The sequence below is a fragment of the Xenopus laevis genome, chromosome 2S, assembly GCF_017654675.1.
Source record: "Xenopus laevis strain J_2021 chromosome 2S, Xenopus_laevis_v10.1, whole genome shotgun sequence".
Taxonomy (NCBI): domain Eukaryota; kingdom Metazoa; phylum Chordata; class Amphibia; order Anura; family Pipidae; genus Xenopus; species Xenopus laevis.
Genome location: NC_054374.1, coordinates 107953674 through 107981010, shown reverse-complemented (window position 1 = coordinate 107981010; position 27337 = coordinate 107953674). Strand labels below are relative to the sequence as shown.

At 36.3% G+C, this 27337-nt stretch overlaps 1 protein-coding gene across 2 annotated transcripts in view; it reads left to right on the top strand.

The window, feature by feature from the left end:
- The window catches only part of col4a2.S (collagen, type IV, alpha 2 S homeolog), a 103876-nt gene that overhangs the window by 11211 nt on the left and 65328 nt on the right, over nt 1-27337 (top strand). For both annotated transcript variants that reach the window (XM_018249847.2, XM_018249846.2), the window contains one exon: nt 4166-4246. In XM_018249847.2, the coding sequence (XP_018105336.1) occupies nt 4166-4246 (81 nt within the window). The remainder of the gene's footprint in view (nt 1-4165; nt 4247-27337) is intronic.

The window sequence follows — 27337 nt, the reverse complement described above, 5'->3', positions numbered from 1 at the left end:
GAATTTGCGGTAAATCCTTCGACTTCGATATTCGAAGTTGAAGGATTTACATTTGCCAGTCGAATATCGAGGGTTAATTAACCCTCGATATTCGACCCTATGTAAATTTGCCCCAGTGTGTCCCCAGTCCAGGCTCTCTTCAACCTCCAAAAATTATATATTCCAAATGAAATCACTGCATACCTGAATTTTGAGGGGAAAAAAACAGAAAATAATATAGCGTAGTATTCTTATTTAATTTGCCACCAAACAAGTATTCAGCAACCGCTTAAATCAGTGCACCCAAATAGTAAGCCTTTGCTGAGGTGATTGGTGAGGGTGAAAATAACATATCAAACTTGGTGATTAGATGTGAGAGATGAGAGAGAATAGGGTATAATTAATACCCACACTAATAGCCACAGTGGATCTGGTGGTCTATTATACTCACAGATAGGGATGGGCGAATTTGACCCATTTTCGCCAAAAATTCGCCACCAGCGAAATGTCGCCGATGCCCATTAAAGTCTATGGGCATCAAAAACATTTTGAAAAAACAGTGCATAAGACACACAGAAGCAAAATGCACACACTACATCCCATATACCCTCTAGTTGATAGGCATCAGATGGGTCCAAAATCAGTTTCTTTATTGTATTGTATATGCAGAAAATCCAAAATGGCATTTGAAGCAGAACACTGAACTGAGACTTTAGCATTCTGCTTTGACAGTAGCCTCCCAGAAACAAGCACAATCACAATTTCAACTTAAAACAGCGCCATCTTGTTTAGAATTTAATTATTAAAAGTGAATCAAATACTAACATTACAGATACCTACCAAGTTATATATTCTTCCTGTAGAGAAAGTGTAAGTTTATTACTATTTTGGAAATGCAAAAATTCCCAGTACTTCATATTGAGATACAGTAATGGCTTGCATGTCTTAGTCATTATTTAATGACTCCTTTGTACTTTATTTCCAGATGTGATGCTTTTAATGGGTCTGTATCCTGTGGTTATATTACCTTCAGGAAGACAAGGATTGTGGCAAGGATTCAAAGCTTTCATCAAATTATTGACATAAAAATAGTCTGGTGTTAATTCAGTGAGCACAAGGACATGCTAAGTACTGTCTGCAACACACAAATATACACATGGTGTGTTTGTACTTTTATACGAAGATAGAAATATATTTATTTTACAGTTAATAGCTTTGATTGAATTATTGTCTGTAAAACAGTGAAGTTTGAGCACAACGTGTTTTATGTACATAGCATAACTGTTTTGTATATTGCTTATACTGTAAGTTAGTACTGCTACGAGACTTCATTTTGTTCAACATGAAACACAGCACAAAATCACCATTAAGTGGTCATTAATACATAAATAAATGTCTCAGTTTCCTTACAGTAGGTAAAGAAGATAGGTAAACATCTTAGGGGTCAATTAGCAAGACCCAGTGCAAAAGTGCACCCCTTAGTGCTCATGCAGAGAGGAGTTCTAAAAGGAGGTCTAGCTGCGCTCTGCACCTTATCTAGTATAATATAATATTTATGGTGCAGGCAGCCCTGTCCTTACCACTCATAGGTTCAACTACAGATCTCTGTTCTCTGAAACAGCACAGAGACATGCAGGGTATAATAAAAATGGCTGATTGCTTCAATTGTTTGCATTCTACCTTCCTGCTTGTAAATGAGCCTTTTTGACTTCTGTTTTGGTGATGTTCCAATATGTCTATATAACAAGTTGTATTTAAAAAAAAATATATGAATCAGGAGGATTTTGCTAAACTTCTATCAAATCAGCCATTAGCTTGCTAAACAGTGTTTTATTTTAAACTGGCATATGGTTTTCAAGTGTCATTTAGTACATTTCCTCCTGAAAGTTAATTTTATTGTTACCTTGCCCATTAAGTAATTAGATATGCTAACAACTAATAATATTCCACAATTTTTTGGATTCCTGGGAAAATGTATGTTAGAGTTTCTTTTTTTTTCAATGCCCTACAGTATTTATATATAGTCACACAGCTAGACGCCTGGTTCATATTTCTAGGGTTTCCTGTTGCCACCAATTTTAAAGCCTTTCTACAAGTAAAAGAAAAGAAAAACAAACTACAATGTTTCAGTGTTTATTTAAAGTTTTTGAGATTATATGGGAAATAGCCAGCTTCAAATTTGTATTTATTGCACTTATTTATTCAAGCAGATATCAGAAGTAGAGCTATACTGTCACTTATTAAACTGCCTACAAGTGTATTTATTACCATGAGCAGCAGAAACAGATGTGTGAAAACTGAGCCGATGGGTCACGTCTACAAAACCACTTGGTTCTCAGCACTGCAGTTATACGCCCAATTAAATACTCAGACTTAAGAGCAGATGTATTGTGAGGTCTAGAAAAGGAAGAAAGAAATGTATATGATGGGACTGTTTCTACAGTATATCTGATGGGGGTGCATGGCCCAAATTCTGATGCATGGTTTGTTCCATAATTTTTGTGTGTGTTTTTAATAAATATTTTCCTTAAAATATATATATATATATATATATATATATATATATATATATATATATATATATATATATATATATTTATATTTGGTTCTGCTTTAATGTAGCTGTACTTGGACGATCACTATTTCCTGCAGCTTCCTGTAAAATTGGGGCCCAAATTAATTGTCACTTAAGCAAGACAAGAGAATAAAACAAATAATGGTCATACATAAACTCAAGCCCATATAATCACAAGGGCGCTTTGATAGTTAACCAGTCACAGACATTTGAATTTGTATTTGAGAGCCACATAACTCACACACAATTGGGTCATTCACTATCAAAGTGAGTTATTTATCATCAATCTAATTTCATACAAGGATGTGCTGTCTGACTGTTTTTTTCCACTGGCAGAAAATGTAATTTTCCCATGTCTTAAATAACTTTATGCATGCTTTCGATGTTTTGTGAAACAAAGGTTTGAGAAATAATAAATAATTGCTACTAGGTGTAGGCAGTATGGACTACAGCTGAAATAATGAAGAGTGATTTATTTCCTTCCATGTTAAAAAAATGGTACTTTGCTCCAATGAGAAAATCCCAGAATGAATAGGATTTATGTTTTTAGTTATTTAGGGGGAGATTTTAAATACGTCTTTTATGTGAGATGAAGATTTCAATCATTGAGCAGTGTGGTGTCTTGTTGCCATGTGTGTAAAAGTTCTAATCCACATACTAGAATGAACTATTATCAACTATAAAACAAACCATTATTATAATATATTGTAATAACATTAAGGGGTTATTTACTAAAATCTGAAAATGTCTCACTATTTTCTTAAAACCACTTCAACCAAACTCGTGTGCACTTTTTTAAAGTATTTATCAATAAATGTACTCGAAAAAAAAATCTAGTGTGGGAAAACACCTGATAAAATAAATAAAAATTAAAAAATCCGAATTGTACGATTCTTTCGGATTTGAAGCCTGAAAATATTTGGTTACCAGCTCTGTGGCAGTACATGTTAAGGATAGTTGCTGTATATGATAGTCTCTATGTATTATTCTATATTAGGAAGTGATGTACAACATGCAGGCACTCTATAAGGCACCTACAGCCTGGTATGGCAAGTAGTTCTTTAGAATTCATAGTGTTCGCTGCACTCAATTAGACTAGGATACTATGGATAGTACTAGTGTCACTAGGTTTCCTGTCAGAGTGTGAGTGGCTAGGGTATAACCAATGTATATCTGTACCCTACACATTGTCCATCATGGAAGAAATCAAAGATGGGTGCACATGATGATCTAGTAATGCCAAGCAATAGTGTATTTATTGTAGATGTAGGTTGAATGAATGCATTTGTGATTTTAAAAGCTTAGATTGAGTTTTTCAATTTGCTTGACTTATGCGATAAAATAGGATTATGAATAATTTTTTTAGGTGACGGGTCCCCTTTAACAAGGGGATTTATGTACCATAGCAGTCAAAGTTATCTGCTGTCATTTAAGGCAAGCTTTCTCTACTTTCCCTTTCTATTTGTTGTTTATTTGAAGACTTTAATTGAACATGTATTTTACTGAGATTTTCAAATCTAGCTTTAACCATGCCATGCAAGAAATATATTTCTGCTCTTTTTATAAGTGGGAATTTGTTTAGTAAGAGTATTGTCTTATTTTTTGTTTTAGGGTGGCAAGTCATATACAGGGCCCTGTGGAGGAAGAGACTGCAGTCAAGGGTGCCAGTGTCTGCCGGAGAAAGGAAGTCGTGTAAGTGCCATAAAATGTATCTTGTTATCATCTCCATTTCTGCTAATATGTTGATACACTCACAAACAACTGTAAAGTCTTTGGTTTTGTCCAGAATAACATTTATATGATTATAAAAATGTATGCAATGAATTCCTTCCCTTCAATGTTTTGAACTGTCTGCATATCTGAAATGGCACATTTTACATGTAAGAAACTCAGACATTCATTTATTAAGTCATTGTTAGCCATGACTTGTGACAATTAAGCATTTCCATAGAATTGCTTACCGTAAATCATTTTGTTTATATGTATCCATTTCCCACTTAAAGGGACAGGTCACCTTTACTCTAACTTTTTTTTCATAGTTTTTAAATTATTTGCCTTTCTCTTCTGCCTATTTCCAGTTTTCAAAAAGGGGTTCATGACTCTGGCAGCCAAAAATCTATTGCTCAGTGTAGCTACAATTTTATTGCTGTTGCTACTTTTTAGTAATCTTTGTATTTAGATGCTCTCTTATTTATTTTTCAGTCTCTCATGCAAACCACTGCATTGTTGCTAGGGAAAATAAGACCCTAGAAACCAGATAGCTGAAATATCAGACTGAAGAGCTGCTGATCAAAAAGCTTAATAACTGACTAACTACTTTGCCAGCATTTGGCGCCTTGGACACAACTTTGCATTTTAGGGAATTAGCGTTGTCCTGGCGAATTTACACCTGGCGAAGTGTTGCGAATTTGCTCCGCTTAGGGAATTTGCCACATTGTCTTACTTAGTTACATAGTTAAATCGGATAGAAAGAAGACAATGTCAATCAATTTCAACCCCTCCAAATGAAAACCCAGCATCCATACACATACCCCTCCACAATAGTGTCACAATAGCCTTTGATATTATGTCTGTCCAAGAAATCATCCAAGCCATTCTTAAAGGCATTAACTGAATCAGCCATCACAACATCACCCGGCAGTGCATTCCACAACCTCACTGTCCTGACTGTGAAGAACCCCGTACGTTGCTTCAAATGAAAGTTCTTTTCTTCTAATCTGGTTTGGTTCCACATCTCTGCACTCTCTCCAGCTCATTTATATCCCTCTTAAGGACTGGAGTCCAAAACTGCACTGCATACTCCAGATGAGGCCTTACCAGGGACCTATAAAGAGGCAAAATTATGTTTTTATCTCTTGAGTTAATGCCCTTTTTATGCAAGACAGAACTTTATTTGCTTTAGTGGCCACAGAATGACACTGCCCAGAATTAGACAACTTGTTATCTACAAAAAACCCTAGATCCTTCTCAGTTAAGGAAACTCCCAACAAACTGTCATTTAGTGTATAACTTGCAATTATATTAGTTTTAGTCAACTAAGTGGCAGCATCCTGCATGGAACCTATAGTTCTGCACAATTCAGTATCATCTGCAAAAATAGAACCTTCTAAAAAACTGTCACCCTATTCTGGAGTAGGGATGTAGCGAACCGCCGATAATGTGTTCGCGAACGCCGTTCGCGAACACCGGCAAAAAATGCGGACAGTTCGCGAACAGTTCGCGAACTTCGAACATCCGAAAATCGTTCGATTCGAACGATCGAAGGATTTTAATCGTTCGATCGAACGATTTTCGTTCGAAACGAACGATCGAAGCCATTCGATCGAATGATTTCATTCAATCCAATGGCTTCGATCGTTAGATTTGAACGAAAATCCTTCGATTTTAGCGATCGAATGGTCGAATGGTCGAACGATTTTGACGCGAACGCCTATTGGCGAACGTCGCGCGACGTTCGCGAACTTGCGGCGGACGCGAACAGCCGATGTTCGCACGAACAAGTTCGCCGGCGAACAGTCCGCGACATCCCTATTCTGGAGCATTTATTAACACTACCATAAAAGGAAAATGATTCAAATGCAACAGATATACTGTATCCTCCACCCTAAATTTCCAAAGTTATGTCAGCGAAAACAGAAGTTTACAGATCCTTGAAAAGAGGCCAGCTGTTTTGACCATTTCCTGCCAAAGGGGAACTTCTTTAGTATTATCAGTGGTATTATACCACATCTGGCAAGGAAATGCACAAGGATGTTGCTTCTGTTCAATGAAAATAGACTACGTTTACAGAATTGTCTATTTCTAAGGGAAATATAACAGGGAAGACTTTTAGGAATACTAATGGGAATATTTATTATGGCTCCAGCCTTTGTTAAGGCATCCTGAGAAGGGTGTTTATTCCGAAAAACACAACAAAGATGTAGCATTTTGCTTTTTATATACGGTATTCTTGCAGTTAGGTCCATTCACTAATCCTGACAACATTTTTTATATTATGCAATATAAATATTGGATGTTGGTCTACCAGAGGGCTTTATTGCCGTTTCAATTAGCTGTGCTTGTCCCTCCATTTCTTATCAAAGGTCCTGTTTCACAGTTCCTATATTGGAAAACATTGCCATAAAAACACCCACCAGTTGCTTAATTGTTCTCTTTCATGCAAGTATTTTTTTCTGCACACCTTTCCTGAAATTTACTAAAATGAAAGTTAGTAAAATTAAAATGTATTCATTTAAATGTAATTATTGTTAAATGTCGTGGGGGTTAAAGTTTATAATTTGTTACAGCACAGCTAAAATCAGCCAAACATATTGAGACTGACACATGGATATACTTTAATAAATGTGTCGGTTTCAATAGAATACCTGTCCATTTTTTATCAGTCAGGAAAATGTTATTAACTGGGGGGGGGATATCAAACTGCCGTAAAGCCCTTTCCCATCTCCAGATCAATATTGTGCAAATCTGCCCCTGAGTTTTGTAAAGCTCAACTACCCCTTTTCATGTTGATGTCTAAATCAGAATTGTTATGGAAACTATCTGACCTGTTAAACTACATTGATCCGTATTTCCCCTAAACATGCTGCTGTTGAAAAGCTTTTGGAAATCCTATCACACACTTACAGCAGGAACGGATGCAGGAAGGATTTCCTAATTTCCTATTCTGAATATACAGTAAATAAGCTGATGTCCTTAATTGACTGCTGGCAGGAAGGACACTCGCCTTTCCAAAAAACATTCTGTAGACTTCAGAAGCAGTTTTTGTTAAGATGTTTTCACAGTAAATAAACATCATATGTTCTACACTTTGATCTTAAATTTGCACAAAATATGTGGCACTTAATGAATAATTAAAAGAACCATTTGAAGGAAGTGTAACACTTTGTTCTTCAAATAATGAATCATTTTTTAGTGTTTATTTTATTGCAAAGCAGGTTTATTAAGGATGTATTCTTAGATTACTGGATTGCTGTTTCTTTGGCACTCACATGTTAGTAGTTCTATTAATTTTGGAACAGTGCATTCTATATTGTGTCATAGTAATGGAAAATGTTAACCACCTCTCTTATTATGCCACATGCTAGATTCCTATTCTTATATAACAATCAGTCCCTGCACTTGTTTATCAGCTACTGAAACTGATGTTGGGTGTCATGGCTTTTTCCCATAGGAAATTAAGTAAAATTTAGACCAGACAATTCTCACTTTATTAGGCTTTCTAACAATATATTTAGTCATGAGATAACCTTATAAATGGCTGGAAAAGGAATGGAGTTAGTTAACTGCTGACTCCATTTTACTACACATTCATTTTTGTTTAGCAGAGAGTGCAGGCAATGCTATTTTCCATTTGGTTTCTGGTCCATTTTAATATAATATGGAGAGCTTGTTTATAACAACCTTGTGGTACATGTATTGACCAAATGTCACTGAATGCAATACCTTTATCTGTATAGGCACAGAATCTAGTTATGTCTACTGATTAATAATAAATAAGTATATGTGATTACATACTAAGCAAATAGCCATCTTGTATCAAAGGAGGCGCAATATCACACAGCCACTGCAAGTTGCAGCTCATCGTGATAAGTTGTGTTCATTGTGCCCAAATGCAAATATGTCAGTTTCAGAGAACTAACTCTTATCAAAGAAGAAGGCTAGAAATGCTGCACATTATGTTTTGTGGTTCTGTACCTGCCCAGGGCAAACACAAACATAGCAGGGAAGATCTGTGACTCCAAATATGCCCCTGGTAGCTCCCCATCCTCTTTTTTGCTGATTCACTGCACTGTGCTGCTGGCAGTTACCTGAATGTAGGGGCCAACTTACAATACACTGTATATATAATTCTCATTACATGGCATTAAGAAACCAGCGCAATTAGCAACAGAATTTGGCCTTGTAAATCAGAATCTATGACAGGCAACTTTATTTTCTGCTTGATGATGGGCAACAACCCCTAAGCTTAGCTTCTCAACAGCACCCCAGAACACACTGAGCATGTGCAGTGTCAGTGACACTCAAAAGAAGGTATAATAAAATTCAAGATGGCAAGATCCTGTGCACAACTTTAAAGGCATGGGCCATAACTGCTAAACTTCCTGGCTGGTAAGTTCAGTAAAATACAGCATTGCCAGATGATGTTCATTTATATTTTTTAGGGTTTAGTTCCCCTTCCATTGACATCATTTTGTGTAATTGTTAAAGCGTTTGTTATTAAAGGACCAGTAACCTTAAATAAAAATAAATATAAGTATATAATGTTCTGTTGACTGCAGTTGTAAAATTGTATGCTTACTTCAGATGTTCTAATATTACATCAATTACTTTTTAGCCATGTAGGATGCCATTCAATCTCCATAAGTCTATAGGGCCCACATCTGTGTAGAACTTTTTCTGCCACTATCCATGGCAGAATGGAATGTTTTTGCTGCAATATTCATTAGTTACTCTTTCCAGGTCTCAAAATAAGATGGGTGTGGATTGAATCATATTTTAAGATTCAAATCTCTTGTTCATGTCTTGCTCTTTTTGGCAGAACAATTTGCATCATTTGCTCTATCTCTAGGGACACTGGGGGTCATTTATAAAGTTCGCGCAGCGCAAATTTTTCGCAAATGGTTGTATTGCGCATGTAGGATCTGCACTGAATGGAAGGGTTAAGGGGACTAAAACCCAAACCCTGCCAGGAGATTCTGAAGGTCATTGATAGCATTACACATGGTTTAACTCAGACTTTATACTTTTTAGTTGTATTGCAGATATTTATGTTGTTCTCTTTCCACAATTACAAATAGGAATTATGAAGCCCTTTCTTATTGCTGTTGTAGATTATTTTTATGACAACAGTTACAACAAATATATTTTCCCTAAAGAATTGGGTTCAAAGGTTATTTTGGATGCTATGTGTCAAACTGCATCTGCACTTGCAGTTGTAAATAAGCCCTATAGTCCAGCTATTTATTTTTATATTTCTTTATGCTGCTCAAACGTCATTCCACTAAAATCAGTACACAGATTTGTAAATAGGCTTGATATTACTTAGCGATTCCTGGATTTGGTGGTGTGTAGTGTATTCCATCACTATTCGTTACAAACCTTTATTAATAGGTCCCATATAGTATGTGTATTGAGGCACTAAAATGTGAGCAAAACATTGTTTGGGAGTGTGATATCACACCTTGCAAAAACAGACATGATGTGCTGGTTACCCTGGGAGAATGATTGGGTTCAGATGCATATACTGTAGATATTGCACAAAGGTGCACAGTTAATGTATGCAATGGCTATATTAAATTGTGGTAGAACTTTAGTTGTTTGATTCCAAAAAAAATCCATTAAACATACAGTTCCTGATTTTTTTCTTCTCTGTATGGGCAGTATTCACACCAGGGTGTTGATGCATCTGTAAAAAAAACATGCTTGTGTCTTGTAAGGCCCTTGAGTATTTAAAAAATATCCCAGCTAAATTACTATATGGGTATGGCATTATCTGTTTGTCATCGTTTTAGACCACAGTTTTGGAAATGTGGTAACTGGTTTCAAACATAGAGGTTTAAATGTGCATGAAAAATGCAGCATGGAAGTGTATTTATGGTCAGCATTGTAAGTGTTTTGACTGTTTATATTTCTGCTTTGAGGTCAAGTTGAATAGATTTTCTCATGACATTCACAAAGCTATAAAATTATCCCAGACTTTTTGACATCATGGACAACTTTTCCTAAAAGTAATTTGTACAAGAATGCAATCAAATAATATATAGTTTGCTCTGGGGAAACCCTCCTCTTAAAGGCACACAATACATTTTTAGTGTTTGAACTATATACTTGGGTAAAAAGTATAGCAATATGAAGGTATTCTCATTCAAAGCTGTAATATTGTTGCTTTCTAGAAGGGATGCTGAGAAGTCAAGTCTGAAACCTTTACAGCAATGGCATTTCACAAGGATTTAGCAGAGATTTATTTGCACACTGATAAAGCTGTGAACAACTTTTAAGACATAGTCAACCTCCATTTATAAGGATATTAATAGAGAACATTGCATTTAAAACTTTACTTATTCATATGAAACATTTACTATAAGCTAGCAAACCACAAAAGTACTCTATGTGATAGGTGTGTGTACAGATCTGGGTTTCGGGTATCTTGCAGATACTCAGGCACAGTATATGAATAAATCTGGAAAGCGCTAACCTTCCTAGCGGTGGGTGTTTTGGAATAATTTTATTATTAAACCAAATAACTGATAGTTCAGAATTTGCTTGTTCAACTCAAGCTATAAACAGTAGAAAGACCACAATTTAATTAATAGGTTATTTTGGTCATTATGTTAAAAGGATTGTTCACCTTTAAGTTAACTTTTGGGGGCATGTTTACTAAGGGTCGAAGTGGATTCAAAGTGAACTTTCGAATTCAAAAGGTTCGAAATTTGAAGTAATTTTTTGGGTACTTCGACCATCGAATAAGCCAAATTCGACTTCGATTCAAAGTAAAAATACTTCGACTATTCGACCATTCGATAATCGAAGAACTGCCTCTTTGAAAAAGTTCAACTTCGACACTTCGCCACCTTAAACCTGCCGAATTGCAATGTTAGCCTACGGGGACCTTCTAGAACCTATAGCCAACATTTGGCAAAATTTTTAGAAGTTGAAGGATTCGAAGGATTTCATTGTACGATCGAACGATTTTACTTTGACCGAATATGGCAAAATTAGATTAAAAAAAACTTTGATTTCAAATATCGAAGTATTGAAATTCGATGGTCGAATTTCAAAGTTTTATTCACTTCGAAATTCGACCCTTAGTAAATGTGCCCCTAAGTGATGGACGAATAAATTTGCTAGGCATGGATTTGTGTCGAAAATTCATCTGAGGAAAATCTGCTGCAACAAAACTAAATTGGAAATTAAAAATTGTCACGCATAAAAATTATTCAAGAGCCCATTGACCTTAATGCGTTTCGCAAATTTTCACAATTTCACAAATTTTTTTGCTGTTTCACCAATTATTCGGGACAGATTCATCCATCACGAATAAAAATACAAGTATAGCCTTACAAAGCATTTGTTTTTTAGATGGGGTCAGTGACCCCATTCTGAAAGCTGGAAAGAGTCAGAAGAAAAAGGCAAATATTTAAAAAACAATAAAAATCAATAAATAATGAAGACCAACTGAAAAATTGCTTAGAATTGGCCATTCTATAACATACTAGAAGTTAACTTAAAGGCGAACCATGCCTTTAATAATGGTGATGAAAATGGTTGTTCTAGCCTAAGTTTGACAAAATCAGCATAAAGGTTTTGATTTATTGCATTTAAAGACATTTGTTCTTCATTTCAACTGTCAACAGACATTACAGAGGTTTTTTCTGTACTGGTCCCTTTCTACCTGGGAAATGTAATACTATTTCAATGAAACTAATTTTCCCAAAATGCTGAGTTTATTTGTGGCCAAGAGAAATCTAGGGTTCTGTTGGTAGTAGGGATGCACCGAATCCACTATTTGGGATTCGGCCGAATCCCCGAATCCTTGGGATTCGGCCGAATACCAAACCAAATCCGAATCCAAATTTGCATATGCAAATTAGGGATAGGAAAGGGAAAAAATTCTTCATTTGTGACAAAAAGTCACGGTATTTCCCTACATGCCCCTAATTTACATATGAAAATTAGGATTCGGATTTGGTTCGGCCATGAACAAGGATCCTGGATTTGGTGCATCCCTAGTTGGTAGCTCTGTTGTCCTTAAATAACATATGCAATGTTTTATGTTCTTCTTGAGCTGACACTGGCAAATCTGCCAAAATATTGAAATGCCTGTGGTTTGACTCAGGATCCATGATCCACTGGGGACCAAGTTGATTCTTCTACATCAGCTGGGATGAAATATTCAGGGTCATTATCTTCACACACACACAAAAGGCCATGCTTCACAGTCAAATGTTATGGAAATGTCCTGTTCTTGTAAGATGAATAAAGCATAAAATCTCAATTGGTCAGGACAGGATAGGCATGGTTACCCTCTTTAAGAGCTACATATTTTTGAATGCACAAACTACCTTGGTCAAATAGTATATGACTAAAGTGTCTGGTAATAATATTTGGCATTGGCATAACTAGATCTTACTGGGTCCCACAGCAAAATAATTTGAGGGGCCCCAAACTCTCCAGAGGTTGTCCTGTTTTACCAATATATATTAAAATTACTTAATTATTAATTAGAGCCTCATGGGGTACAGATGAAGCCACTTGGATTTGTGAGATAAATGCATGACTCATGGTTAATTGAAGAAACTGCGTTATCTAAAGTCATCTTAACTCATTTAATGCATTTAACCTTTCCATTAGCATACCAAAGCACCATTGTGAACAATGGTGAATGCCTTAATTAGATGGGATGTTGTGACGCAGTTTTCTGTGTTAAATGAGATAAATGGGATATCTGTGTTTAGTTATTCTGTGTCAAACAGACAAACCAAAGTGGCTGCATCTGTACTTATATCTCCTGGGCCCCCTGCTTTCTCTGTAGTTATGCCCTTGATATTTGACATTTTTTGTTCTTTCCCATTGCTATTTAACATTTCTACTACAAAATACCAGCCTTCTACCTGTTTTAATAAAGCAAATGTTTTCAATATGGCCCCAGTTCTGTAAAGAGCATCTTGTTAAAATAAGTCCAAGTAATATGGCTTCTTCTATGTATACCTATTGTTTTTACAAAAACAAATCTGAACTATGGTTCTTGTGTACTCTTGAGCTAAACAGAGCAAACAAGGAAATAGAAACTACTCCATGTTTGATCCTAGTGAGTTAAATAATTACATTATCAGTATACAATTCCCTCCTTACACCCTTTCATATGGCTGTTTTATTAGTGGGATACCATTATGCAGGATGATTATGGGTACACTGGTATTCTAATTATCTACCTCAAGCACCAAAAATGGAGTAGCTTCCATTTCCCTGTTTACCTCCAGAAATTAAAAGATAAATAAATAAAAAGATTTTGTGATTAAAACAATAGGCAAAAAGTATGTTTAATCTCATGTTGAAGAAGGTGTATACTGCCACATTAAATACTGTATCTAGGCACATCCCATAGGTGATTTATCCCTATCCTAATACCTTTGTATTATAACTTTAATCATTTTCTTTCTCAGAACTCTCATTTCACAAATCTTCATCACTATTTATAATGTCTAGTCACCCATGTCATTGAAGTGGAATCTGATGAACAATCCTCTAGCTTTAGAAATGAATATTTTTTTGTCTTTCGGCTTTTAATTCAAAGGTAAAACATAGAATAACCTGTAACCAGACTTGTGCTCTGATAAACTTCAATCACTCTTTACTGCTGTACTGCAAGTTGGAGTGATATCACCCCCTCCCTTCCCCCCCCCCCCCAGCAGCCAAACAAAAGAACAATGGGAAGGTAACCAGATAGCAGCTCCCTAACACAAGATAACAGCTGCCTGGTAGATCTAAGAACAACACTCAATAGTAAAAACCCATGTCCCACTGAGATACATTCAGTTACATTGAGAAGGAAAAACAGCAGCCTGCCAGAAAGCATTTCTCTCCTAAAGTGCAGGCACAACTCACATGACTGGGGGCAGCTGGGAAATTGACAATATGTCTAGCCCCATGTCATATTTCAAAATTGAGAATAAAAAAATCTGTTTGCTCTTTTGAGAAATGGATTTCAGTGCAGAATTCTACTGGAGTAGCACTATTAACTGATGTGTTTTGAAAAAACATGTTTTCCCATGACAGGAACCCTTTAAGCCAGACATTGTACTTCATAGCTTACCATAGTTAAAGTTGTGCCACATAGTGAGTCCTTTGTTTAAAAATATTTCCTATCAGTAAATCATGCAAAGGGTTTAACACACTTCACATACTACTAGAAAAGGGAAAGAGTCTGAATCTGCTGGCACAGTGCTCTGGTATCCCAAACAGCAAGAATTTTTCTTTACTTGTTCTACTAGAGACACAATGTGTTTCTTAGCTCTGCAGGTTTTCAGGCTGCCGTTTTCTACTAACATGTGAATGTTCTTGGATGGAATGTGCTGAGACAATCCTACTTTAGTCCCTTTGTACTATACAGACTATCCGATGAAAGAAGAAATATCTCCTCTTGCTTTTGCATTTATTCTTTCCTAACTGCTTTTGAAATCTTTATTCTAAAATAGCCAACTCCAAAAATACTGTTCTGAAATTCAGAGCGCTAAAGTTAAGGGAGAAGGAAAGGCTAAAATGAAATAAGCTTTATCAGAAAGGTCTATATAAATACACCAGTAAACCCTCTGCGTCCTCTGTCAAAAGAAACACAGCATTTCTTTCCTTTTTTGTGTACACATGGGCTTCTGTATCAGACTTCCTATTTTCAGCATAAACCTCCAGGACAGGGCTTGAGCATGCTCAGTTTGCTCAGACTTCTCTATAGTCAGTAGTTCACTACTGTGGTGGGATGTTGTCACACTATACATTGGCCGAAACACTGATAAGTTCTACAACTACTTCTCTTTAACGGGACTACATTCATTCGCTTGGCAAAACCTTATCTCACAATTTATCTCCATGTTTCCTCATAAATTAAAGTTAGTTTTTGAACAGATAAAACATGGATTTTTTTTCTCATGGATTTTTTTTCTCATGCAGTTGACTCCAGCCCATGACATTTAAAGCTCTGGAGGGTTGGTAAAATGGAGTATGATACCGGGGCCACTGTAAATGCAAATATTACTTCTCTTTTAACTTTCTAAACTGTGCACTAAATAATGAAAAGAGTACAGTACATATACATTTAGGCCATACAGCAATAAAGAGTACTTGCATTAAACAGGATTAGTGATGGGCGAATTTATTTGCCAGGCGCGAATTCGCGGCAAATTTGTGCGATTCGCCGCCAGCGAATAAATTCGCAAAATGCCCGCAAAAATTTGCGTCAAAAACGGGCGCTGGCGTCAAAAAAACGGCGCAGTTTCGCAAATTTTTCGCCGTTTCGCAAATTCCTAGGATTCCTACCAGTGGTTTTTAATGGATTTGGCTATTTAGCATTTGGGATTTAATTGTTGTTTCCCATCCTCTTTGACTTCCCGTACTTTAATTCAGTGTCAAATTCCTGGAACATATTCATCAAAAGAATTCTTTATAATGCAGACCATCATGTAGTTGAAAAAAAATTAGACACTTAAGTTAGACACTTATTTCCTGTTGCTCTATTATTTCAGTGGCAGAGGATTCCCACACTATCTAAACATTTGTCAGCATGGGTCATCACAACTATGCAACATGTGCATTACCTCTGCTGTTCAAAATAACTGGCCCTAAAGGAAAAAATGCTTAACTGGGAGCAATTAATTCTACAGCTGCATTTCATCAGAACCTTGTCTATGAGTCTGAAGTCAAATTTGGTAATGTAGATCATGACTGTACAAATTCTATTTAAAAACTGTCAGTGTATCTTGGAGTGAAAGTAATCTGGAGTGAAGTTGATGTCAACAGAAATATGAATATGACTGCTGTATAAAAGTGTTTTTATAGTTTTTACATTTTATTGATTTTATTTTGAATGATTTAATTTTTGATTTACATCTTCCCATTTTGCAATTAAACTAACATCTGATTGCTAGAAAGTACTGTACCAATTCTTTCCAGTATAATTCTTGTGCTGCCCTGCCCTCTTCCTTTGGAGAGATAGTACACAAACACATAACTGGATAAAATGTGGCAAGTGCTGTTTCTTAGCACATACCATACAGGCATATCTCACTAAGGCAGTGGTCCCCAACCTTTGGCTCATGATCAACATGTTGCTCACCTATCCCTTGGATGTTACTCCCAGTGGCCTCAAAGCAGGTGCTTATTTTAAGCATTCCTGGCATGGGGAACGTTTTGGTTTCATTAAAACCCAATTTAGTGCCAAATAATAAATGTTCTTGCTTGTGTTGCTCTCCAACTTTTATTTACATTGGAATGTGGCTCATGGGTAAAAAAAAGGGTGGTGATCCCTGCACTAGGGGCAGATTTAACACAGTGTGAAATTAGAGCTCACCGCAGTTGTGTTGTGATTGGCTTTCCCCCTCCTACTGTGCATCTGGCAGGGACCACCTTTGAAACATGGAGAGGAGATCTATAGGGAGCTCCAATAGAGGAGCCCTTTTTAAAGATAATATACATTTTTAGCCCAAAGTAAAAACAGCACCATATAGTATTCATTATTGCCTACAAAGTTAGGGGTTTTTCATTTATCCTATATATCTCCAGGAAAGTTTTATTATAACACATTCTGCAGCACTCTGGAATCAACCCACAGCACCACCAAAAAGTGCGGAGTTGTGCCATTGCATTTTCCCTTAAAGCTGCGGTCTGAGACTCAGACCAAGCATGTGCAAAACAGACCAGCTAGATCAAGCTTTCCAAACTAGACATCACAAGTAACTCCCTTAATGCCCTTCTTCCAAAGCATAACAGCCAATAGGAAACAGCACTTCCAGTGGTTATAGTGATGCGCTGTTGCACAAAAATTACTTTTTTTTAGTGCAACCTAATCCATCTGAACGATTTGTGCAGGTGCAAACCAACATAACACACACTGGGTGCTGCCAGAAGTTGTTGGGATCATTTATGGGTGCAAGTACGTTTCTGAATGGCATCAATGCATGCTCAATTTTTTGTTCATTTTAATGTTGTCACGTGTTGAAAATATGCCAGTTTATAATAAAATGATGTCACGCGAGGACAACATCTGGCTCCAAGGTCTACGGCTAAATATTGATGCAGTATTTATGTGTGCAAAAGAAGAAATGGTACAGTATAAACATTGGGCCAAGCACCATGTTTTTTGTCATGTTTTTATGGAATCTTGGAAAGTTGAAAAGCAGTTTCAAGGACAATGTAGTTAACCAAATGTCCAGAGACCCCACATTTTATAATACATGCTGGAGCTCCTTTAGATGCAAAGAGCTAAAATGGACACAAAATTGAGCATGGATTAACACTATTTAGTATGCGCATCTATATATGCTTTTTGTGCTTCCATTGAACTCCATCAGCCTGCTCTGATGAAGTTTGACCAAATGCCGCAATGTGGCAAAGGAAAACAGTTTTATGGTCAGCTTGGTCCTGGTAATAATTCCAAGGTTTGTTAGAAGCCATGACTGACAGCTATTTTATGCAAAGTGAATTGAACCTAATGCTGTTACTGACCGTGTGCCAGATATTATGCAATATAAACATGAATGCGGGGGGGGGGGTATGCGTGCTATGCCAATACAAGTCTGTATTGTGATGGGTAGGTGCCTGCAAATATGCTGAAATTGCGTTGTAGGTAAAAATATGGTAGGTTGCTTCCACATTTTGCAAGTTTCACTGCTCTCGTAAATGATATTTGCTGTATATAAGAATTTCTGAGCTGAAACAGAAAAGAACTGCTTCAGGCTCAAAGCGTTTTTTCTGCTTTTATTCTCATTAGGCTCAAAAGCTTCATAACACACCACCTCCTACTTGCTTAAAGCATGCTGAATAGCTATGTTTATTATAAGAATTAGAAATATTGAGCGAGTTTATCAATTCAGATTAATCAAACTCACAGCTTTGAAGGAGTAATGTTTATAAATTGTTAGGTATTGTTAATTATTTCAAGATTGTTCCAAAATAAAGCAAATGGGTAAAGCAGAAGTTCTGTTCCCACAGATACATCAAAATATAGTCTTGGGCAGGAAGGGACACACAATGAATGCAACATTCTTTCACTATAATCATAGGAGGAAATTGGTTTGTCACAAAGATATAGGAATCATGTGGAAGGAACCATCTTTGGGACATAATTATTATTATTGGAGACAAACATCAAACCAGATCTTTGCTTGTGTTTTGTAACTTGTAGGTGACGATTCAAATCCATAATTCCTAATGACTTACAGGAGGCAACATACATATGTTTTAACATAAACCCCCCAAAATATAACTCAGAGCAGAGCAGCCTGCAATTCCACAGATATTGTTCACTTATAATCCTCAGTATCTGTGGGGTTGGATGAAATCAAGCTACCTGTGACCATTTTAAGCAAGCTTTAGTTTTCCTGACGTTATATACAGTATATGTCATCCATAATTTGGAGTGCAAGCTATATTTTTGGGGGTTCGTATGTTTTTGACACAAACCTCCCAAATAACTTGTGTTGGAAATATGATCTGCCTCTTGTTCCAACTAAACAGTCCAGAACAGTGACATGGAAAGCACTTTGAGTTTACTCTTGATCCAGCTTCTCATTATGCTAGGCTCATTTCAAGGCATGGGTGGGTCAATGGTAATGTAAAAACAAAGCAACAATTTAGAAGTATTTTATAATGAAAAAAACTAGAAGAAGTATGGCTTGTCTTTTCAATTTAAAAAAACATAGATATAACTTTGTTGGTTTGGATCATGTGGAATAGGAAAATGTTAATAACTGATTTGAGAATATCTGGGAATATAAATCTTCCCCTGCATTGTTTTACTTTTGGCTCCAGGGACCGGTAGATACTGAGAGTGAGTCAGCAGACTGTCTAGGAATAAAATTGTTATTACTGAGCTTCCCAGTGACATCATTTGTCATTCATTCAAATAGAACTCGCATTCAGCACTTCCGTTCTTTCCATCTGGGACACATGTAGCATGTTGCAGTAACATAGCCCAGCCAGATTTTAAAAGAGAATTGAACCCTAAAATCAAATATGGTTATAAATGCCATATATTATGTACTGAACTTACAGCACCAGCCTAAAGGATCAGCATATCAATATCAGTAATGATCTAGGCCTGCTTAATTTTATTGAGCTCTGGTCAGCTGTTGAAAAACTAAGCTTAGAGTTCATCATAAATTATTAAGTAGAAAATAAGGCTCACCTGCCATAGAAGTTGATTCTACAAATTATGAAGCTGCAATGTAATGAGAATATGAATTAATTACTAATTGGCATGGTATTGTGAGTCAATCTCTAAACTGACAACAGTACTGAGCTTGTGCAGTAAATCCCCAGAAAAGAAGATGGGGAGCTACTGGAGGCTTCTACAGAGAACAGATCACCATTGCTAAAGGACTGTGGTTGAATTGGGCTGGTACAGAACCCCAAAACATAATGTGCAGTATATCTACCCTACTTCTTTAATAAGCTTTAGTTATCCTTTAATTATATATAACTCTTTACTATGTACAAATAATTTTATATAGTGGAGAAAGGGTGAAGAAGCATCATGTAAAGTATCATTTTCTTTATAGTAGCACAGAATTTTAATTCTCTTCCCATACATCCCTATATTGTGCTACAACCCTTTAGTATTCCACTAATTCACAAAAATTGTTCATTTACTTTAGAAGTCTACCACAAACACATATCTCATCATATAAACATTTCTATACACAGACTCACCAAGTGAATAAGGAGGCTCTGCCGACATGACCATATTGTTTTGTAGGGTAGGCACTCAAAGAGCAGTCCTCCAGTAGTAGTAAAAAAACAGGGATCACAACCTTACACATTTCGTGTTCTGACAACACTTAATCATAGGTTACCACAAACACATAGCCAAAGTATCAGTCTCGATGTTTATGATATACAGCAGTGCCACACACAGTATCACAATAGACAGGACATAAAATATAGTTTCTCACACATACACACAGTTATTTGGGATAAATGCTTAAGGATACTTTACCAATTATAAACTAACAAGTACAAAACACAATGGGGGAAATTTATTAAAGGATGATATTTTGCCTCGGAAGGCTCCGCCACACTTCGGGCAATGTCATCAGATGTTAATTCACAGTGCACGCTCTAATTCATCAAAATGCAAAGTTACGTCTTAGTAGAGACATCAAAAAATTTGTCAGCGCGCACATTTCATATTGAACTTTTAGCTAGCGTTCAACGTTAACGTATGTACAATTAGGTCAATTTGAATAGGGTGTGTACATATAGGTCACATATATAACTTTATTAGTGATGTTATTAACTTTATTAGTTATATAATATTAAAAATATCCAAGGAAGCAAAATAAAGACCAAAAAAATTCTTCTTTTGTGCTAGACATGAGCCCACCCTATAAAAATGTGGCATGACCCTCAAATGGTTAAAATAAAATATATTTAACAGTTACAACTTTTAAACACAATAACCACACTTTAAAATAGTAACATAGTAAGTTAGGTTGAAAAAAGGCACATGTTCATCAACCTTTTAAGTCTATATTTAACCTTCCTAACTGCCAGTTGATCCAGGTGAAGGCAAAAAAAAACCCTTCTGACATAAGACCTGGCGAAGCAGACTCTGGGGAAAAGGGTAACGTTCTGCAAAATTTGCACTTTATAAATTTTATAAATAAATTTGCAGAGTAACGATCGTTTACCTGAGCGAATATTCGCCTTGTGAAAGGGTGTGAAACTTCATTAGCGATGAGTTCTTTCGCTAGCGAATTGTAAGTAAATTGGTGATGTCCCCACTTTGCCACTTAGTTAATTTGTCCCATGTGTTTTTGTTAATTTCTTGCTTTGCTGATCTCAGACCTCTTGGTATGGTTACAACGATTTCTGACTGACTATAAGTGGCAGTCGCAACTTTCAACACCCAGCAATCTACCAACAAAACAATGAGCAGGTAACAAAATACTATAAAACCTCTACCTGAAGGATTCTGCACTGATAGCATTTCCATGTTTCTATGCTTCTGCCAGTGTTCTGCTTTGGGCTAATATCATGTGCTATATATCCTATATTTAATGAGTAGGTTGTGCCTTAAAGGGGTTGTTCACCTTCCAAACACTTTTTTCAGTTCCGTTGTCTTCAGATTGTTCATCATTGTTCAGATTGCTGATAAACAAAGACTTTTTTCAATTGCTTTCCATCTTTTATTTTCTGCCAAAATTGAAGTTTAAAGTTTAATGTTCCTGTTTCTAGTGTTTCAGTCTGGCAGCTCAGTGATCCAGGAGCAAATTCTAAACTGTAACAATTTGCTACATTTAGGGGGTTATTTACTAAACTCCGATGCAAAAATCCAAAACAATTATTTTTTTTAAATAAAATCTGACTTTTAAAAAATCAAAATTTTTTTGGAATGTATTAAACCCAGAGGATAGAAAAGTCTGAATTAGAAAATCCAGCATCTCAGGCCTGTTGAGGTTGCATATAAGTCAATGGGAGAAGCCCCAATGATTTTTTGATGTGCGCTGGGTTTCGTGCAATACCACAAAGTTTTCGACGCAAAAAAGAATAAGGAACCAGAATTTTTGGGTAAAAAATCTGAAAAATGTAATAATAAATAAGTGTAAAAAACCAGAGCGGATTAGATCAGAGTTTGTAGCAGAAAATGTTGAGCTAAAATCGTACTTTGAATTGCTCCCATGTGAATCACTGCGCGTAAAACTGCCTTCTCAATTGCCTGTGCAAAAACAGTGGGGAGCCTGGCGGATAATACGACCTGTGTGCCAATTAAATATGCGTGGCAGAACATATTTTTATTAACTACTTGTTCATTACAGAACATATTAGGACTCAACTGTTAAGACCTGTGTCTTTAATCAATATTTCTGTTTGAAATTTAGGGCAGAACAAGTTCTTGAGCATACCTATATATGGCAATACAACATATACAGTGGGTATAGTATTCAATAGGTGTGTGCAAACACATTCTACAGGATCATATCTTTGCTACGGTTTCTATGTGGACAGATATGTTTCCTATTTGGGTATATGAAAAAGAAAATCCTTTTACAACCTGGTGTTGTGCAGAAAAAGGAAGTATTGTTTATTTGTCAGATCTCCGACATACTAATGTTATTTGCACTTCATTGAAAAGCTAGTAAGAGTTATGATTACAGGGGTTGTTCACCTTTGTGCTAATTTTTAGTAGGATGTAGAAAGTGATATTCTGCGACAGTTTCCAATTGGTTTTCAATTTTTATTATTTGTGGTTTTTGTGTTATTTTGCTTTTCATTCAGCAGCTCTCCAGCTGATTGGTAGGGTCCAAACTCCCCTAGTAACAATACATTGATTTGAGTAAGCGACTGGAATAAGAATAGAGGCCTGAGTTAAAAGATGAACAATGAAAAGTAGAGATAACAATAGATTTTTTTTGTACATTTACAGAGCACTTGTTTTTTTTAGATGGGGGTCAGTGAACCCCATTTGAAAGTTGTAAAGAGTCAGAAAGAAGCAAAAAATAACTTAAAAAAACTCTAAAAAATAAATTAGGGATGCACCGAATCCACTATTTGGGATTCAGATGAATCCCCAAATCCTTGGTGAAAGATTCGGCCGAATACCGAACCAAATCCTAATTTGCATATGTAAATTAGGGGCAGGAAAGGAAAAAATTATTCTTTTGTGTTGAAAAGTCATGTGATTTCCCTACCCGCCCCTAATTTACATATGCAAATTAGGATTCGGTTCAGCAAGGCACGAGGATTCAGCAAAAGCCGAATCCTAGCCGAATCCCAAACCGAATCCTGGATTCGGTGCATCCCTAAAATAAATAAAGACAAATTGAATTGCTTTGAATTGGCCATTTTATAATATACTTAAAGTTAACTTTAAGGTCAACCACCCCAAAATGCCATAAATAATATTATTTTTATAATAAAACATAAGTTTTAAGGGTAATCAATAATATATAATTAATTATAGTTTGGTCAGTGTACTCATTAGTAATGGGCGAGTAAATTCGCAGGCATGGATTCGCAGCGAATTTCCACTTTTCGCCGTTGGCGAATAAATTCTCGAAACTTAAGTGAAAATTCACCAGCGTGAATAGTTGCATGCATAAAAACTGTCGCATGTCAAAATTATTCGGATGCCCATTGACTATAATGCATTTGGACAAAATAGGTGCGCGTCAAATTGTCATGGGCAAATACAGTATACAAATAAGAGCTCTTGCAGAACACTTTGGAAGTATTTTAGGAATGAGACAGAATGTATGTGTGGGCTGTTTGACATTTCTGAATTTGATTCAGTACAGATGTTGGTGGTTAATTAATCGAGGACATTGTGTTTAGCAGAGATTTTTATAAGAGAGATACAAATTACATTACGAACCTCAACATCTTTATGATAATCTTTTATTTTAATGATTCAAATATATATCAGAAATAAATTAACAGTATTATTAAAAATTATCCCTTTGACTCACATTACATTGCTTACGTTTTATTTCAGCAAACATGCAGGCCTTAGATGTAACGCTCACAGATGTTTTCAATGAACTTGCAAAGTAATTGGTAAACATGCTTGAATGTGAAAATCCAGTTGAGGGCACAGGTGAAAGGCGCCATAAAGAAATATGACATTAATGTCATAACTGGGATGGCATGTTAGATCAAGCTATATGTCTGAAAGGAAGAGAACAGTTATTTTGATTAACAGTAATATTTTTACTTTAATTCGCCAGTGCAATAAGGAATAGCCTTCTAAGATGACAATGAAAGCACATCTGCTGCCATTGTGGGGACAACTGCTGTGGGGCACCATAGATAAACCTGTTCTATGATATATTCTAAGTAACTAGTGGATTTCATGTGCATTAAAAAATGGGAAAAATATGCTGGGCAGAAGTAACAAAATGTGGCGGTGATATTTTGTTTGTTTTTTAACATTGTCAAAATATAAATTTAGAAATATTTTTGAATAATGTACTAAATGTTTTGACAGAAAGCATTTCAGCAGGTTAAACTGCCTTGAGTTATAGGTGCAAGACACAGAGAGGGCCTTGCCTTTTCTTCCAGCCTCCCAATTGCAGGAATTAAGAACTGTGTTTCAGCCATAGCACTGCTCTTTGCACATGGTGCTGCTCAAGTTCATAGGCACTAGTGCTGTGTGGTTGAGTGCTAAGGTCACAATTTAGCAACTCTTAGGGCTCCAATGCTTGCACAAGTGATATATGTAAAATAGGCCCAAAAACTCACAAGACCATCCAATAACATTGGTAATTTTTGGCATTCTTAAGTGAATTAAGTTTTCTTCTTATGTCTGCATTGGTTTACTGTGGGTACTCTGATTTTCCTCTGATGCTCCAAAAATACATGCAGGACTGTTAATTGGCTTCTAGAAAAAACTGACTGATAGCATGTGTTGTGTGGGGTGGATTTCATATGGAACCGTGAATGATGTATCATTTCTTTAAAGGGATACTGTCATGGGGAAAAAAATTTTTTCAAAATGAATCTGTTAATAGTGCTGCTCCAGCAGAATTCTGCACTGAAATCCATTTCTCAAAAGAGCAAACAGATTATTTTTATATTCAATTTTGAAATCTGACATGGGGCTAGACATTTTGTCAATTTCCCAGCTGCCCCTGGTCATGTGACTTGTGCCTGCACTTTAGGAGAGAAATGCTTTCTGGCAGGCTGCTGTTTGTCCTTCTCAAAGTAATTGAATGTGTTTCAGTGAGACATGGGTTTTTACTATTGAGTGTTGTTCTTAGATCTACCAGGCAGCTGTTATCTTGTGTTAGGGAGCTGTTATCTGGTTACCTTCCCATTGTTCTTTTGTTTGGCTGCTGGGGGGGAAAGGGAGGGGGTGATATCACTCCAACTTGCAGTACAGCAGTAAAGAGTGATTGAAGTTTATCAGAGCACAAGTCACATGACTTGGGGCAGCTGGGAAATTGACAATATGTCTAGCCCCATGTCAGATTTCAAAATTGAATATAAGAAAAACTGTTTGCTCTTTTGAGAAATGGATTTCAGTGAAGAATTCTGCTGGAGCAGCACTGTTAACCGATTCATTTTGGAAAAAATTTTTTCCCCATGACAGTGTCCCTTTAAGGAGCTACAGTATATCGTGTCACTGCTATAAAAATAACAAGAACAGGAATAATGGACCAACTAACCTTTGGTACTATAAGTCCCATTCATTTGGCCTCATCATAATAGTTCTGACAGCCTATAAGACATGTTCTGGTTTCAGGTACTTCCTAGCTCATCTTTTAAACTTACCGATAATTGAGAGTATACATAATTGTTACTCAGATGCACGGAATGAACTTATCTGACTTTAGTTGTCGGAGCAAAATCAGAAGGAGGGATGGGGGTGTGGCTGGGCAGATCTGGATATGGCAAGGTAGAATGAAGGCTGGGTAAGGACAGACAGAGTCCAGATGCTCCTGGAACAATACCAATCCAGATTGGCATCTCTGGAAGTGAAGAAACCGCTAACTACTGCTCAAAAATGCTATTTTTGGATGGTGTTTGATACTCCTTAAAGTAGTATAATTCATACAATTGATATGGGTGGTGGCAGTCCCTTCAAGTGTAATCAGTTTTATGAACAGACTACATATCAGGTCCGTTCTATGAACAATGCCCTTTTGTTAAACTGCTTTAGAGAGGTATGCATTTAAATTTACTAATACAAATGAAGAACTGATACATCATCTTTGCCAGAATCAGCATGTGCAATGTAGAAGATGCAATAATGTCAGGGTAAAGAGGAGATATCGAGCAAGAAGGATCAGTGTCCACTGTGCTATGTCTTAGGGCAAGGCCAGATGTGGCGTTTTTACGTTGCGTTTTTAAAAAACCTCAGTCTTGGGTAAATACGCATGAAATGCACTACCATTGAAACTAATAGAATGCACACTATAGCGATTGCAAGAGGAAATACGCCATGGGACGCCAGTAACTGTGTTTTTGAGCAGAAACGCCAATATGTCAAATCAATAGACTCTATGGGATCCACACGTTTCAAACTTTAAATATGGCGTGCAAATTCTCGCAAGATAAAAAATGATAAGTGAAGAACAATGATAAGTGCATGTTGGGAAAAGAAACCTACGTGCTGAAAAACGCATGAAAAACGCATGTTGACGTCGCGTGTGATTTCAGTGGCGTACTTATGCCCGACCGAGCTTTTTTAGAAATGCAATGTAAAAACCCCACGTCTGGCCTTGCCCTAATAGATCTTCTACTGCATCATCATATGCCTCTGATAAAGGAAAGACATTTATCTTTGAATGTAAAGCTACTTAATGATCCTTTTGCAGAAAACAGAAGATTCTGAATTGCCAGTGTTTTAACCAGTACTAATCACAAAGAAATTTCTATGGAAACTATATTTTCTTGTGAGAGACAGAAAAAACTGTTGGTGAATTAAGCAGATTATATAAAACATTTTATAAAAAAAATCTTATTGCAACCACTCAGCTGGTCACTGGTATATTGCAGTACCAGTAAAATTAATGTTGTTTTTAAATTATTTACGTCAAAATCTATTATTGGGGGCTTAGATTGGCATTTATGAAAAACAGAAATTATGCAATGCTTATTAGCTTTGTCAGTTTAGAATTTGAGGGATAAGATGTTATATAGTATAATCAGCTTTTTTACTGGTCTAAAGCAACAAGATGGGATCCATATGTGATTTATCAGGATCAAAGGTAGCTTTAATGTACTTAAAAAACAAGTTGTGGGAGGCTTAAAGTATTCTCAGAAATTTAACCAATGTGTGTTTTCTATGTAAATCTAATGCTGTAGCGTGTAACTACATCCAGGTTTGTTGTATAATGCACTGTATTTGTTACAATTTACTTATGAGTATATTCTTTATTTCATTTTATAACTATATTGTTTTAAAACTATATTGTACTGCAGAGTTAGCTTTAGGGCTAGTAACGTACAGTATAGGCTACTACTGCCAACTGTTGATTGGCTGCAAAACAATACAGTCCCAAATTCGTACCATAGAAAAATGAAGCGGCTTAAGGTGCCATTTACCTCTTTGTATCAGGTGGTTGTTTAAAC